The sequence below is a fragment of the Sminthopsis crassicaudata genome, chromosome 2 (assembly GCF_048593235.1).
Source record: "Sminthopsis crassicaudata isolate SCR6 chromosome 2, ASM4859323v1, whole genome shotgun sequence".
Classification (NCBI taxonomy): domain Eukaryota; kingdom Metazoa; phylum Chordata; class Mammalia; order Dasyuromorphia; family Dasyuridae; genus Sminthopsis; species Sminthopsis crassicaudata.
This window is the reverse complement of record NC_133618.1, coordinates 456,343,587-456,360,426: the sequence shown is the minus strand read 5'-3', so window position 1 is coordinate 456,360,426 and position 16,840 is coordinate 456,343,587. Positions and strand designations below refer to the sequence as shown.

General features: G+C 37.3%; 1 protein-coding gene across 1 annotated transcript in view; it reads right to left on the bottom strand.

Moving 5' to 3' along the window:
• Positions 1-16,840, bottom strand: part of PAPPA (pappalysin 1) — a 263,111-nt gene that overhangs the window by 57,058 nt on the left and 189,213 nt on the right. Inside the window, exon 14 of the mRNA XM_074292900.1 lies at positions 11,504-11,672. Coding sequence (XP_074149001.1) covers positions 11,504-11,672 — 169 coding nt within the window. The remainder of the gene's footprint in view (positions 1-11,503; positions 11,673-16,840) is intronic.

The window sequence follows — 16,840 nt, the reverse complement described above, 5'->3', positions numbered from 1 at the left end:
CCTATGCTGGTTCTTCTACTATCACATCAAGCTGCATCATCTCTTTGACTCTCAGTTTCCTCCAAAGTAAAATGGTGATAGTAATATTTTCTCTATCACTCCAACTTCTTACAAAAGTATTTTGTGAAATTAAAGTTTTATAGAAATGTATTGTTATGGACATGTTAGTCATTATTAACATTATTCTCCTTATAATACTTTATCCTATGCATCCTTTTCCTCTTTTTCTTTTTTCTATATCTCTCTCTTTTTGTTTTTCTATCCCTCTCTTTTATCCCCTTTACCTGCTGCCTTGGCATTATTGCTGTCAGGGGGCTCCCAGGGGCAATGCATAACATCTCTGGGGACTCTTGGAGCCAAAGATCTAAGAGATCCCCTGGGAAAAATCCTGAAAGGTCTTCCTGACTCAATCCCCCTGACATTGCTGCTAGGAGATGCTGCCCCATTCTCTTGGCTGGGCAGCTGTGTCATAAGTGACTTTGGGACCCTTTTAATGAGACCAGGGTCCCAGTTCATTGGCTTAACTCTGGTTTGGGTCATTAGATGCTGTTGTCTAATTCCCCCAGGATTTCAATCGCATGTGGTTAGTCCTCTTCCTTTTCTATCTCATATCCTAGGGCTATGGATCTACCAGCTGTGGCTTCTTCCACAAGGGAAGAGAATGGTCCCATCAGGAATCTGGGGGTGGGAATATAGGGAATGAACTGGACTGCCATCAGGTGTCAGATAGAGTTAATATGACTAGGATACATTGGCAAGTAACTCTCCCATCACTATACTTAGAATAGCCTTTAAGACAAATCAGGAGTTTTTAACCTGGGTTCCATGAGTTTATTCTTTTTTTAATTTTTAAAAATTTTAATAATTATATTTCCTTTGTAACCCCATATATTTTATTTATTTAAAAGTTTATTAAAAAGATTCTGAGTTCTAGCAGAGTGCCAAAATCCAACACACATACACACATACACACACACACACAGTTCCCAAGTTAAATAGATCATAGAGGGAATACTATATAAATTTACAAAGAGGTGAATATGGAGAGGAGGTATGAACAAAGAGTAGAGAATGATCAATAATTTTCTTTAGGAGGGGGCAGCTAGGTGGCGTAGTGGATAGAGGACCAGCCCTGAAGTCAGGAGGACCTGAGTTCAAATTTGATCTCAGATACTTAACACTTCCTAGCTGTGTGACCCTAGGCAAGTCACTTAACCCCAACCTCAGGGGGGAAAAAAAAATAATTTTCTTTAGGAAATTCATTTTTATACAAATATATATATATATACATATGTGTGTGTGTGTGTGTGTGTGTGTGTGTGTGTGTGTGTGTGTGTGTGTGTGTGTGTGTGGATATAAATGGGTATTAAAATTTTCCCACTGATGGTATATGGCAGCACAGGATAGATAATATGATTAGAAATTTGGAGCTGGAAAGAAATTTAAAGTCCAACTGTCTTTTAAAAAATGAAGAAATGGAAGTCCCCAAGACTCGCCCCAAGGTCAGTGGTGACACAAACAATTTAAGTGATCTTCTCAAGCTAACACTGTTAGTGAACTTCAGAGGTAGAGTTCAGACTGAGGTCTTTTGACTCCCATGACTCCAAAGTAGTTTCCACCATGCCAAATATACAAAATATACTGGAAAAAAAATCCAAAAACTATCTGTATGTTACCTAATGTTACCATTAGGAAGACTTTCTGATACTTCGGTTTGCTATCTTTCTCCCTGTTTTTTTGTAAACTTTTAATCCTCTATAGAATGTAAGCTCTTTGAAGGCAAGGACTGTTTCATCTGTGTCTTTTTAATCTCTATTGCTCAGCACAGTGCTTTGGACATGGCAGGCAAGTGATACATGTTTGCCAAATTGAATTAAATACATTGCTAAGATGATGGATAACTTGGAAAAGAAGTGGTCTATTTACATAGTAAAAATAAGGATAACAAATGGCAAATTATTAATGATCATAAGAATGACAACAGTCAGCATTTATTTAGCAATTGAAGAACACTTTACAAATATAGTCTAATTTTATCTTTAGACATAGCCTAAGAATTATTTGTTATTGTTATCACCAATTGGTATATTAAGAAGCTGAAGAAAGCAGAGATAGAGTGACTTGACCAAAGTCATACAGCTAGTGTCTTAGACAGAATTTAGAATTCAGTTCTTTCTGACTCCAGATCCAGTGCTTTAGCAACTACACCACCAGCTGCTCTAAGTATATATCAAATAGCAACTCTCTGGAAAATTGATAGGAGAAGCAGTGGGATGTGTTGTGAAAAATCCTCTCCCCGAAGTCAGAGGACATGGGTTCAAACTTCCTCTCTGATGTTTAATATCCAAGTGATCCTAGGCTACTAACAACCTCTTTGAGCATATTTCCTCATCTCGAAAGTGAGTGATGGCTTTTGAGCTTCTTTTCAGCTTGGCTTCCATGAAACTATGGGAAGCACAAAAGCTGAGAAGATAGACATGTGTTATAATCTCTATCAGTATCAGTGGAAAAAACAGCCCAGATCAATGATGGTGCTATTTAAGATTTCATTTTTAAAATGGCAATTTCCAATAACATAGGCCTGTTTCACTGGATTTATCAAAAGTATAGTAACACTACAGTTAAAATGTATACAATGTGTATTGACATAGTGGTCTGTAGATTCTCTTTATGAAATTAATTCTGAAAAATCACCTCCTTTTATACTAATATACTCTAACTCTATTCCAATTTTATCTGTATAACTCTATTATCAACACATTGTACCCACTCTGTGAAAGCTGCAACAATTTTTGGACAAATGTAACAACATTATGTACTACATTTTGGTTTTATTGGGAGGTTACTCTTCTGACTGAATAAAGTTGGAAATCTTTTTCCTTTTTGTTCCCATGAACAGGAGAATCTTATTTTTATTTTGTTTTTTGTTAATAACAAAAGCAATAACTCATATTTATAGAGTGTTTTAAGGTTTACAAAAGAGTATGTGATAATGGCTAAGTATCCCTTAGGGAGACCTAAGTTCAAATCCCACTTTAACATATACTGTGTATTATCCTGGAGAAGTAACTTACCTTTCAGTGTATCCACCTCCAACCCCTAATCCCCCAGAAACTATCTAAGAATAAATTGAAGAGAAGTTGATAGGAACTGGCAGAGGATGTTTTCTCATCAGGAGTTCTACATAGGTCTAAAATTACACATGTAGACCCACCCCCCCTAAAAAAGGATGGGGAGGTAGTTACAAAGGACACTTTTCATGGTAATTCTGAGAAGTATACAATAAAGTTGGCATTATTCTCCAATCTATTGCTGAAGAAACAGCTCCAGAATGGGGAAATAACTTGCCCATAATCACCTACTATAGAATTTGAACTTCTGCCCCTAGGTCTAGTATCTTTTCTAACATACCATGACATCTTCTGTCCAAGCTACAAAAATGTGGTTCCCAAAGCACATTATGACCAGCCAGAAGTATTATTATTTCTTTTGGCAGAAGAGCAGGAGTCATATCACAAAATTTAGAGGTTTTACTGTTTCTTTCTCAACTCCATCAATGACTCTCCAATTTTGGGGGAAGAGAGGGGGATAAAGTGAATTTAGATTAGAGATGATGTTTTCATGAATATTGACTGAAGGATAGCTCAATAGCACAATGGATAGAAAACCACCAGGCCTGAAGGAGGCCAAATCGGAGGACTTGAATTCAAATCTGGCATTCAATTTCAGGCATTTAACACTTACTAGGTGTGTCACTCTTGGACGGGTCACTTAACCAAAGGGCCTCACCAAACAAATAAATGAGTAAACAAATATAAACACTGGCTAATAAGGCTATATGATTAGTTTGCTAGTTGAGTTAGACTCAAGGAAGGAATAGAGAATTAATGGGAAAATGTTCAAGATCTATAGAATGCGAGCTGCATGCCATCCTACAAATATTCACTTTGTGAAATTCAGGGAAACTGAGAAAAATAACACAAAGAACACAAAGAAAAGAAGAAATGGACAACTTGGATTCTAACCCTGTCTCTACCATTCACAGATTATGTCATCTTTATGTGAATCAAATTATTCCTCTGTGGAGAGAGATGAGCAGACTCCACTACTTTATGGAGATATTCAATAATTCTTTGCAAAATAGTGATAGTAGAAAGAGAAAGAGCTTGTTTTGTTTTGTTTTTGTCTTTTTTTGTCAATAGACTAGCAGTGGAAGAGATCCAAACCCCAAGAGAAAGATAGTGCTTGGAGGGAGGGAGAAGCCACTGGTAACAATGCCAAGTGAGTGACAGTCATCACCTGTGGCCTTGAGGGTTTCATTGAGGAAAAATTCTGGCCAAATCACAGGAGTTTTGAAATGCCAAACATTGATCTGGGATTTTAAAAGCAAAAGACTTTCTTTTTTCAACACACATCAAAGGGACCTGAAATTCCTTAGTGCCAAAACACCCTAATTGTTTCCGTAGGAGTTTGGACCTGTCTGTATTTGATACATGGATATGTTCAGAAGGGAGAAAGGAGCCAATGGCTTGGAAACTCCCATGTGGGCACCTTTTCAAAGGCAGAAGCATTGTACAAATAGGTCCTGCTAGTGGCAAGTTACAATGTCTCCTAGAGCAGCATAGGACATTGCACCGCCTTGGGCACAGAGCCGATGTCAGAGCTGTAATACTATAATCCCCTAGGACCCTCCCATTCCCATACTCTCTCTCCATTACCTATTAGATGCTCTGCATCATACAAAAGCAAACCCAACCAACCAACAAGATATTTTATTTATACCTGATTGAGCAATCCTATGAGGGGAGTGGGGGAAAGGGGAACACACTGTCAGAAAATCTTATCAAGTCACAAAACAGGTATAGAAGCAACTTTAGAGATCATTTGGATCACATATTTAGAGATAAAAGGAACTTTATAAGCCATCTGACCTAACCTCCCCATTTTACAGATAAACTAAGACTCAGAAAGGAAAAGAGAAACTGATGCAAAGTTACATACCCCATCCATTATCTGATCCTCAGATTCTAAACCTAAAACTCTGACTTTCCTTTCTTTTTCTGTTTCACTAGCCTAGTCCCACTACCAAACTATTTTATTGTGGGAGAAAAGCAAGTAAGTAAGCAATAAGTGACATTTCTTAAATCCCTACCATGTACTAAATGTTGTTAATATAAAGAGAATGAATTCATGCCTGCCATCCCGGAGCAAAGAATCACATGTGTAGATAGATGGATATGCAAAACAGACACCAGACAAATCTGAGTGTGTGTGTGTGTGTGTGTGTGTGTGTATTTTGGGGGGATATCAGCTGATAGTATGAAGAAAGGCTTCAGATTAAAAGATGACATGCTTTGCCTGAGTCTTAAAGAAAACTAGGGACTCAATAGTGTGGAGATAAAGATGAGGGAAGCATTTTAAGTACTAAGGGTAGCCAGGCATGGGAAGCCAAAAATGAGGAACAATAAGGCCAGTTTGGCTGTACCATATAGTGGTTGAAGAAAACACTACATATAATACAGCTGGAAAGAAAGGTAATGGCCAAGTTGTAAAGGATTCTAAATGCCAAATTACATTGGCTTTTAGAGGTAATAGAGAACTACTAGAGTTTATTGAGCAGAAAACTGATCAGACCTAATTTTTAATAAAACCAAAAGAAAAAGTAATCTTACTATTATTATAAATTATACACACACACACACACACACACACACACACACACACACACACACACACACACAATACCCTTTCTTCCTCCTTTAAGTGAGACAAGAAATGTTGTCTCTGGATAGAAAAAGTGAGAATGATAGCTGTCTCATCTCCCCATCTGACTTGCCAAATAGAAGCAAATGCATGGCCTTTTCTATTTCTTCTTTCTCTATGAATTCTTTCCTGATTTGAGGTGGACAAGTATCAAACAAGGCCACAATCATAACCAGTCTAAGTATTCTCTTCTTCAATCTGAACATTCCCAGTTTTCATATGGAATGATTTTCCATCCTGGCATACTTGATCTCCTCATCTGGATATATTCCAGTTTGCTATCATTCCTAAAATGTGATGCCCAGAGTGGAATACTATATTCTAGATATGGCCTGAGCAAGACAGGATAGTTAGCTACCTAATTGTAGATACATTCTTCTCTTAATGAATCATTATCTTTTTGATTGCCAATTGGATTTGTAACCCATGACTATTCCCAAATATCTTTCACATGAATAGTTACCTTGATAAGCCTTTTCCATTTGTCCTTATGTGATTTAAAAAAATGCAGACATATTGGATTTAAATAGTTCCATCTTATTAAACTTGTTCTATCATTCTGGCTTTTCAAGACATATTTGGGTAAACTAATAACTCATGCCTATATAGCATTTCAGGGTTACAAAGTGTTTTCCCTTATAATAACTTCTGATTTATAGTCATTTAACAAATTGTATTAGCATTGAATCATCTGCAAATTTCATGAGCATTCTATTTTTATTCTCTCATCTAAGTTTCTGATGAAATAATTGAAACAAATAGGTTTCAAATTGAACCTCAGTGTTTATAAAGCCACTTTATTGACTTTTTTTTTATGCTTTTATCTATACCTTTATTTTGAAACAACAATTATTTTCTTGGGATCTTTAAACAACAAACAAACAAACAAAAAACGATTTCCAAGTGATTTTTACTTATGTTTTTAGCATGTCCAATCCTGGCAAACAGGTAATGGAAATTTTCTAGAGTAATGGGACTTTTCACTGAAAAGAACAGTGTTTCAATGACTTCCTCTTTTTTTTTGCTTGAAAACTTCCCAGTATCTTTTACAGAAGCTTATCAAACTAGGACATATTCTTGATAACTCTTGGATTTTTTCGAAGATAATTCTTCTACAGTGGTAGAAAGGTCAGACCAATACCCATGAATTTAATAGCCTATTAGTTTTCAGAAAAGAGAGATCTGTTTCCAAAAGCCCAAGAAAGGTAACATTACAATAACAGTACTTCAAATTCACAGAAAAATCATTCCCAGAGATCTTCAAGTGTTTTACTAATTAAAACATATACAGTTAGATCATAACTTTTCCCTTGGCAGAGATATAGCTGTGAAAGGGATAACCTTAGACAATGAGCAAAACTCAGATAGCCATGGAACCTAGTGGCAAGATGGCCACTGCATCTAATTCCCATTGGAAAGGACACAACTACCAGCTGGTCAGCCTCAGCTGACATACCAACATGAAGACCCAAGCCTCTAGTCACATTATCTTCTCTGCTTTATAAAGTGGTCACATTTCATGGCTGATTGAAAGGAAACAGCACCATCTCTTGAATGAGAAACTGGTCTAGGGTCTAGTGCTTTCTATTGGAGGTCCCTGCTCTCAGTAGTGACCTCGGTGAGATCTGATGAGACCACACAGCCTGAGGTGTGATGCTATCAGCCTTAGCTGTTGTTTTCTTTTTATTAGCTGTCATTTGCGGGAAGGGAAGTGTAGAAGAGGGGAAGATCATGAATGTCACCACCACCTGGTGTGGTTCCCCTTTGTTACTTTCCCAAATGGGTTTTGCATAAGGTGTAAAGGGGAAATTAAAGAGAGGGAAAGAAGCAGAGAAGGAAAAAGAAAAAAAGGGAGAAAAGGAACAAGAAAGATAAGAAAGATACTAAAAAATTAATCAAGAAGAAAGAGAAAAGAAATGAAGTGACAGAAAAATGAAGGGAAAACAGGAGGGAAGGAAGAAGAAAAGGAGGAAGATATGGAGGGAAGGAAGGGGAGAGGGAGGGAAGAAAGAAGGAAAGAAAAAAGGAAGGAAGGAAGGAGGGAAGGAAGGAAAGAAGAAAAGCGAAGAAAGTATTATATTCTCTGACTTGGCACCACATAAGCCAGTGTTGATTAAAACAACTAATACTTAAAATAATAATACTCAGTTTGGGGGGATTCTAGAAGAGGCTTGACTAAAGCCACACCTCCTTCCCATGGCCTGAGAACTATTCTTTCTTCAGGAGATGCTTCATGTGTGAAGTTTCTTCCCCTTAAAAATGCACAGCTGTATGTTCCCTTCCAGGTCCTCTTCTACCATTGCCCACTACTGTGCTCCTAATTGAGCCCACATGAGCGGCTGCTTTCTTTTGTTGGCATGATTGATGATGCTTTTGCACAAGGCAAAGGCACTGCTGGGTTTTAAATAACACCTCTCTGTTGGAGCAACATTATGGATAGGAAGCAAGACAACTCACAGGCTCATGGGAAGCAAGGGAAAGAAAGAGGAAGGAGAGCTGAGAAGAGACCATTAAACAGGAGAGTAAGACAGGGCATAGGGATCCTGGGGATGCTGGAGGAGTAAAAAGATGTAAGCTAATGTGAGGTTAGGAACATCAACTATGAAAAGCAGAAGAAAGGGAGAGAGACAAAGAAGAGAGAAGAGGAATGAAGAGAGGAGAAGAGAGGAAAGGAAAGCAGAAGAGAGCAGAGGAAGACAAAGAGGAGAGGAGGGGAAAGAAGAAGAGAGGAAAGGAGAGGAGGGGAAAGGAGGAGGGTGGAAGGAAGAGAGCAGGGGAGGGGAGGGAAGGAAAGGAAAAAAGAAAGGGAGAGGAGAAGAAGGGAGCAGAGGGAAGAGGAAAGGAGATGCCCAACAGATCTTTCATTTTCCATAATCCAACATCTCAAGTATGATAATATTATCAGGCAGTCTTATTTTCTTCTCTATCTTAGAACACTATTAGTTCTAATTATGAGAAAGTGCTTCCTTATATTGACCTAAATTCTAATAACTTGTTTGTAACATCTAGGATTTTTTGGTTCTAGTTCCGGTCTTTGTAAATCCACAGGATAATAGGAGTAATGGTGGTTTTTCTCTTAGTCCTGATTTTGGAGTTATAAGAGCCACTTAATTATTTGTGTTTGCCAACTTACTTCCAGACCATTTTATATTTCTAGGCCAGTTTTCTCAGATGTAAAGTAAGGGATTTGGTTTAATTAGGAGTATTTAATCTGGTCCTTGTGATTTTTTAAAATTTGCATTTCAAAATAATTGATTTCCTTTGTAATTCTATTTATTTTATTTTATGCATTTAAAAATATTATTTTTAAATAGGGCTCATAGGCATTATTAGATTGCCAAAAGGGTCAGTGAAACAAAAATGATTAGACAATCTTTAGCCTGAAGTATTTTTTAAATTTATTTCAGTTTTAAATTCTTTGATCCTATTCTTTGACCTTTGATTTCTTACTTCTCCAGACATACACATTCTCAGTTCTTTCAACCAATCCATCCTTTGACTTGTTTCTGCCTTCACAGTGAATTGGATAGAATAGGCCGCCCCAGACTCATAAAGACTCTTTGGCATGGCATCTTAACTTGTGTGCTCTGGGAGATGTTGTTTTGTGATTCCTCCTCTCTGCCCAAGCAGATGCTGCCTCTGTCAGGCTGCCTTCGTTACCCAATTCCCCTAAGGCTCCTTCCATTTGATGATGAGGAACATATTTCCAGTTCCATGCATAGTCCTTACACAAACACAGGCAACACCAGGTCCTCAGTTGGTACTAATTACCAATCTATGTTATCCCATTCTATTTCCAAACATCTTTAATGAAAGATAAACTGATTTGAAAGACTAGGAAAAGAGGAAGAAAAGAGATGGAACTAACAAATGCCAACTCTGGGGTGCAGGTAATACCCCAAATGAGTCTCAGTCCCAGTGTAAAGGAAAGAAGGAACCACAGACTAAGATGCAAAGCATTTAAACTTGACTTTGGACAATTAATCACCCCATCTATGTTTCCTGCAAAGAATCCTTTTAGACCTAGAATAATGCTGAAGGAGAAATGGGCAGATTTCTAAAAGCAATGGTATCTTATGTTGATACCAGCTATATACCACATACCTATATTCATTTGTCTCTAAAACCTTTTTTTGAAGAAGTCCAAAGTGTTATGTGTGACACTTTGCCCATTTTCCTGTGGGAACAACTCCTATGCAGGCAAAGATTGGTTCATGGTCATATACATTTCTCCTTGTAAAAGCAGAAATCAGAACCAAGTGTTCTGTTTCAGTGCATAAACTATGTGTAAGGAATTGCAAGGCAACTCTGCCTTTAGAATAATTATATGAAAAACTTGAGCTGACTCATTTCAATCCAACTCAGACACGAAACCAGACTTACACTCTTCCTCTTGAAAATGTTTCTAGAAGTGTTGAAATGTCTGTCCCCTCACATTTTACATACTCCTCCCTCAAAAAAAAAAACCAAAAAAAAAAACTATCTTTCCCTTATTTTAGGGGAGAGAGAGTTCATATGTTTTGAGTGGAAAAAATATTAAGCCATTACAAGATATTTCCTGGCCTAATAATTCACAGTTGTTAGTCTATGTTTTCTAAAACCATGTTGAGCGGATGGTACAATCTCAACGCAGATGCCATTAAGATGGCAAAGTCCTCTCTGCCACATTGTAATGTTGTTTTTCAATGTTGTTGAAAATCTTTTATGTGTTTTGCTTTTATCCTGTACAAGAGGTCTCATAAAAAGTGCAGTATGAATATGAATACGTGGAAGTCTGTCTGGAAGTAACAGTTTAATCGTTTCTCACTTTATATTGAATTGATGAAGCTGGAATACCATTCAGAACCAAAGGTTCTTCTAATGTAATGCTTTGTTATCCCAGGTCTTGGCACGTAACTAGGTGAAACTGCATGGAGCAGTAAAGTGGGAGACAGAAACATACATAAATCATCACTAAGTTCCAATTTGTAACATGCCTTCTCCTTTTTCTAATTTAGAGGAATGAAACATGGGGCATCCAGCAGTGGAATGAGTACTGAAATGGAAAATTCCAGAACATAGCTTAGAATTCTGATTCTGCTCTTTACTATCTGTATGACTTGGTGACTTGTTTCATCCTTTTAATTTCACTTTCTTCATCTATAAAATGAAGTTGTTGAACTGGATAATCTTTAGGTACCTGCCAGCTCTAAATCTCACAATTCTATTTGTACTGAAACTTAAAGGAGAACCAGTATGCTAGAGTTGAAAAGAAACCTGAAACTTTGAGTAAGAGAATCTGGATTCAAATTACAGTTCATTTACTTACTAGTTATGTGAACTCAGATAACAATCTCTCTTCAACTGTCTCATGTGGATAATGAGTACATTGGTCTATAGGACCTCTAAGGTACCTCAATTCTACATTAATAATTCTATATTATGAATCAAGTTCATTTATGTGATCATAATAGCAGGAGTAAGAAAATGAGAGCAGTGTCGCTAGAATCCATTTGGATTTTGTGTTGTCAGCAAGGACTGAATCACCCTGTCTGAAATAACTCCAAAAAGCATGATCACAGCTGGGTTAGGGAGGGAGGGAGGATATTCCAATTCTTAGTATAGTGTCTGATTTTATCCATAGTAGGTACATAAAAAATGTTAAATGAATGATTGTTTTCTTCCTCCCTTACCTCAAGCCTTGCCCTAGACCACTGGTTTTCCTATACTGAGAGTTGTTGGAAGCGACTATTCAACTAACCTGACTTTTGATGAGGTCATCATCTCGGTGAATTTGCAAAACATAACCCATCTTGCAGCTGATGGTGCATTGGGCTCCATTGTACCGTTCAGTGTTAGAGCAGTTCAGAGATGCATTCTCAATGTTCAACTCCTGGCAGTCAGTGGCTTCACAGGAGAAATGCACACAGCTGTCAAGGAAACAAGAAATAGGCCATTAGCATACTTTAACAAGTAGACATCTAGTCACAAGTTACTGGGACGTTGAAGACTGAAGAAGGATATGATCAAAGTAAAAAACAGATTGAAGGACATGATGAGAGTAAACATGGATCCACTCACCAAATCTGGGAACCCTAGAACTAGGACATCCTCTTGATACTTAAAGGAAGTCATTTTAGGGCACACAAAAGGAAATACCACTTCATATAGTATGTAATAAACATAAGGAACTCATTACTCCCAGAGGTTATACAGGCAGTGAATGTAAATAGATTCAAGAAGGGTGTAGATAAATTCAAGAGTGATTGATCTGTAGCAAGCTCTTAAAAGGAAGTAAAGGATGTTTGAGGTATATCTCTAAGCTTTTGAGGTTAGTAGAATACAGAATAACTATGCTTTCCCACAAACCACTCGTTGGTGCCATGCACAGAGATAGAATTTCACTGGGGCTAAAACAAGATCATTACACACACACACATACACACACACACACACACACATACACACACACACACACACACACCTAGACTGGGAGGCAAGAAATATAGATTTTAGTACTGCACCTACAGATATAGGACTATCATGATCATCTCACTTCTTATCTCTAGGCCTTGTTTTCCCATAGTCAAATGTTGTTATTGCTATTATCCAGCTATTTTTATAATATATGATTTTTTTGTGATTTTATTTGGAGTTTTCTTGGCAAAGATATTGGAGTGGTTTGCCCTTTCCTTCTCCAGCTCACTTTACAGATGTGGAAACTGAGGTAAACAGGATTAAGTCATTTTCCCATGAACTCAGGTTGTCTGGACAGTGACAAGGTGAGAATTCAGGTTGTCTGGACAATTACAAGGTGAGAACTCAGGTTCACTTGATAGAAGGAGCAAGCTCATTGGCTAAAGTGGTTCTTCCCAGAAGCCCTTGCATTATCCCACGCCCATTCTCTGGGAGGATAAAAGAGGCAACATTGGGCCTGGAGAGGAGATTGGACTGGAGAAGGACAGGAGTTAAAGAGGAGAAGACTCTGCACTACATCTGGCTTGACACAGCTCTCTGCAGGAAGGGAAGTCACTTCTCTGGACAAGAGTTAATAGCAACTGCCTGGAGACAACGGTTCACTACAGGAAGAAGAATCTGTCTGAAAGATTTGAGTAGACACAGCAGATCTCTTCCCAGAGAGTGATCTGGCAGCTTCTGGAGACAACAGCACGCTACATGGCATGATGATGGACATGAGTTAAAATGAGAGTGATAAATGTTCAAGTGAGACTTAAGTTAGAAGTCTTTGAATACAATGGTTATTTAGTGGAGGACGTTGCCTAGGGAGGTAGTATGGTGAAATAGATGAGTGACAGGTTTGGAATCTGATAATGTGGGTTCAATTCCTGTCTGACCTGGGCCAAAGCATCTCTCCTCTCAGAGCCTTATTTTCCACATCTGTAAAAATAATGGATTTGAGCTTTCAAGGTTCCTTCTAGCTCCAAACTGATGAGCCTAAGAAATAGTTATTTTTCCGTATGATGACTCATGGCCAAAAAGTGGATAAAGTCAGGGATACCCTTCTTTGGCCAAAGATCCTGTGAACAGAGTAAGTGTTTATCCTTCACCATCTGGATTCACTGGTTGAAGACTCTTTTAGAGCAGCAATATTGAAATGAATACAAAAGTCCAGCACATAATACTAGTCAATAGTCAATACATACAATATTTCAGAATTGGGCCTTAGATGAGCTTTGGAACTTGGGACCACTGTAGGGTTGTTAATGCTAGATTTGGAGTCAAGAAAGAGCTATTTCGAATCCTCCCTCAACTATTTCCTTAACTATATAAATCTGGGCAACACACTTAGCCTTTTTCTCAGTTTCAGTTTCCTCAGCTATAAAATGAGGATAATAATGTTTCTAGCACTTATTTTAAAGGAAGATCATGATAATCAAATGATCATCATAATATTAATATCTATCTCCCAGGACTGTTGTAAAGATAAAATGAGATAATATTTATAAGAGCTTTCTATATCTCAAAGTGCTATTTAAATGTTGGATATCATCATCATCATCATCATCATCCTCACCACTGTTGTTATTATTATCATATATTTATTAGCTGTTACTATTTTCTGTTCACCAATGCCATTTACCCTGTATCCCTTCCCAGGCACTATTTTCCTTTTTGGGGGGGTAGATAGGGATAAGGCAGTTGGGGTTAAGTGACTTGTCCAGGGTCACACGGCTAGTAAGTATTTGACAAAGGATTTGAACTCAGGTCCTCCTGATTCTCGGGCTGATCTTCTACCCATTGTACCACGTAGCTGCCCCATCCAGACAATATTTTCAATGATCCATAAACATCCCATGCTCATTCCCTCCACTGAACCTTTAACTAGATACTACATCTTGACTATTACTTGCCCTGCACTTCTCTGAAAATCTAGATATTATATGTTCCTTAAATCCCAGCTTAACTTCCCATCTTTTCCATGAAGTCTTCACTGACTAATATACAAACATCTCTATCTCATGTGGATTTCCATAGAATTTATCATCTGATCCACAATTTAGGACATGATGGAATTCTATATGTACCATTTCCCAATGATTGTATAAGTGCTAGTTCTCTTTCTCCAGTAAAATCACAAGCTCAGGATCTGATGTTTCAGTTTTGATTCTATATTTGTATCTTACAAGACAACTATTAGAACAGGGTGAGATACATAGTAAGCATTTGGTAAATCATAAGATCATGAAATTGTGTATTTACTACTAAAAGAAATCTCAGAGGTTATCTGGCCCTCCGAGTTTACAGATAAAAAACAAAACAAAACAAAACAAAAAAAAACAACTGAGGATCAGAGAGATTGTCTTGCCCAACTAGACATCTGTTGTGAATATCTAAAACAAAACTTGAAGCCAGTTCTTCTTTACTCCCTGTCCAAAGCTCTACTCACTATGTCCAAGCTGCCTCACAACTTCTTGATGAGTCCTAATTCTGAAGGTGTTGTTGGATATTCTTCTGGTTGCATCTAATTGGATAACTACAGCTATAGAACTGCTCTAATGATCTAACATAGTATGACTCTTTGAAAAGTATGTCTTTGATATGCTCCAAAGTAGGTGCCTAAAAAAGGATTGATCTTCCATCGAATGTATTTCTATGAATAAAGGATGTCAAAGTACAAACTGTATAATGATAGGTTAAAAAATGCAGAAAGTTAGGCTGGAAGATAACTCAGGCCATTTGTTTTGGTATTCACTTGTTTTTCAGTTCTGTCCTACTCTCCTTAACACCATTTTGGGAAGATTTTCTGACAAAGATAATAGAGTGATTTGTCATTTCCTTCTTCAGCTCATTTTACAGATGAAGAAACTGAGGCAAATAGGATTAACCCAGGGTCACCCTGCTAGTGAGTGTCTAAGGCCAGGATAAAGAATGTTAGAACTGAAAAGATCTCCTGGAGGAGTAATGAAAAGAACATTGGATTTGGGGTTATTTGGGATTCAAATCCCAACTACTCTAGGTGGTTGACCCTTGGAAAATTATCTTTCCTCTTTCAGTTCCAATTTTCTAATTTGAAAAATGAGAAAGTTGGATTAACTGATGTCTATGTCCTTTCCAACTCTAATCCTCATTAAGTTATTATTTTTCTGAAGATTAGAAAGAAAGCAACCTATCCAAAGTGCATATTGACTTGGTGGCAGAGTTATGTCTCCTGATAACTCAATTTAGTGTCTTAAAAATTCAGAATTAAGAAACAACAACTACAACAATACCTTGAAATGATGAGTTTAATTTAGTACACCATATGGTTATTGTAGAAAGCTCTGAAGTTATATACCTTTGAAGTGGAAGATAACATATATGGAATAATAGATACTGAACTGTTTTGATTTCTATTGTGGTTTCTAATTTTCTCTGACTTGGTCCTTTTGAAGGCTCCATAAAAAGCCTTGAAATCCTTTCCACAATTCCTGGAGGCCTCTGAATTATATCATGTAGAGACCTCTAAGATATTGTAATTCTATAGTCAATATGACAGGTAGTGAAATCAAACAGTGTGACCACTGACATTTTGTAAGCAAGCAAGAAAGACAGAAAAAAAAAATAATCAAATGTCTTCCATGTAAATAGATCTGCTATGCAAGTTATTGTTTTGCTGTCTGCTCCCTTGAATTACTTCCCTACCATGCAATGCTTCTCAATATGCAGTCAGCTAAAACACACTCAATTATTCAGCCTAGTCAATATATTCTGACAACCTTTTAGAAAGGGGTGCCTTTCCCCTTTGGGTTCTGGTGTTACCAAATCAAGGGCTAATCAAGAGACACCCCTCATAACTAGTCACATTCCCAAATCTATTCCATCTTCGATACTAATTACCTTCTTCATATAGTGAAGGCTTGGCAGTGGTCCAAACCATTTCAGCTTTGTTGGAAAAAGGGGCTAAGTGAAGCTAACTCTGTCTATATTAAGGTGATGTGGTATTGGGATAGAATAAGAAAAAATCAATAACACAAAAACATATTCAGAGTTCAAATTCAGATTCTTCTATAGCCTTAGCCAACTAAGTTTGAAATCCATCAACAGGTAATTCTTAAGTGCATTATACTAGATATTAGGTGCTGTGCTAGGTGCTGGAGTATAGCTATAAAGAAAAATCCCTGACCTCAAAAAGTTTACATTCTATTAAGGGGAGATAGCATGTATATATACACATACATGTGTATGGGATATAAATATGTGTGTATGTGTATACACACATTAATACTCATAAATTGTTCAACTAGAAAATGAAAGAAAAATAACATTATTCCTCAGAGGCAGGAGAATGACTTAAAAATTCACAGGAATGAGATAAAATCACCTCAATATCAGATGGGGATGTTGGATTTTTACCATTATTAGTGGAATCTAGGAATTGGTTAATGAAATAGAATTAACAATTACAACAAAAGTGAACTGGGTTCAAACTACAGCTCTGATATTTTGTACTCCTGGGTAGAATACGTAACCTTTTGGCTTTTAATTTCCTATATAGTGGAAGGGAGGTGGATTAGAATAACCAAGGTCATTTTTTGACCTAAATATATGGTCCTTTGAGCAAATGCATCTGTAGGTTTCTTTTTCATGCTTATTGCTG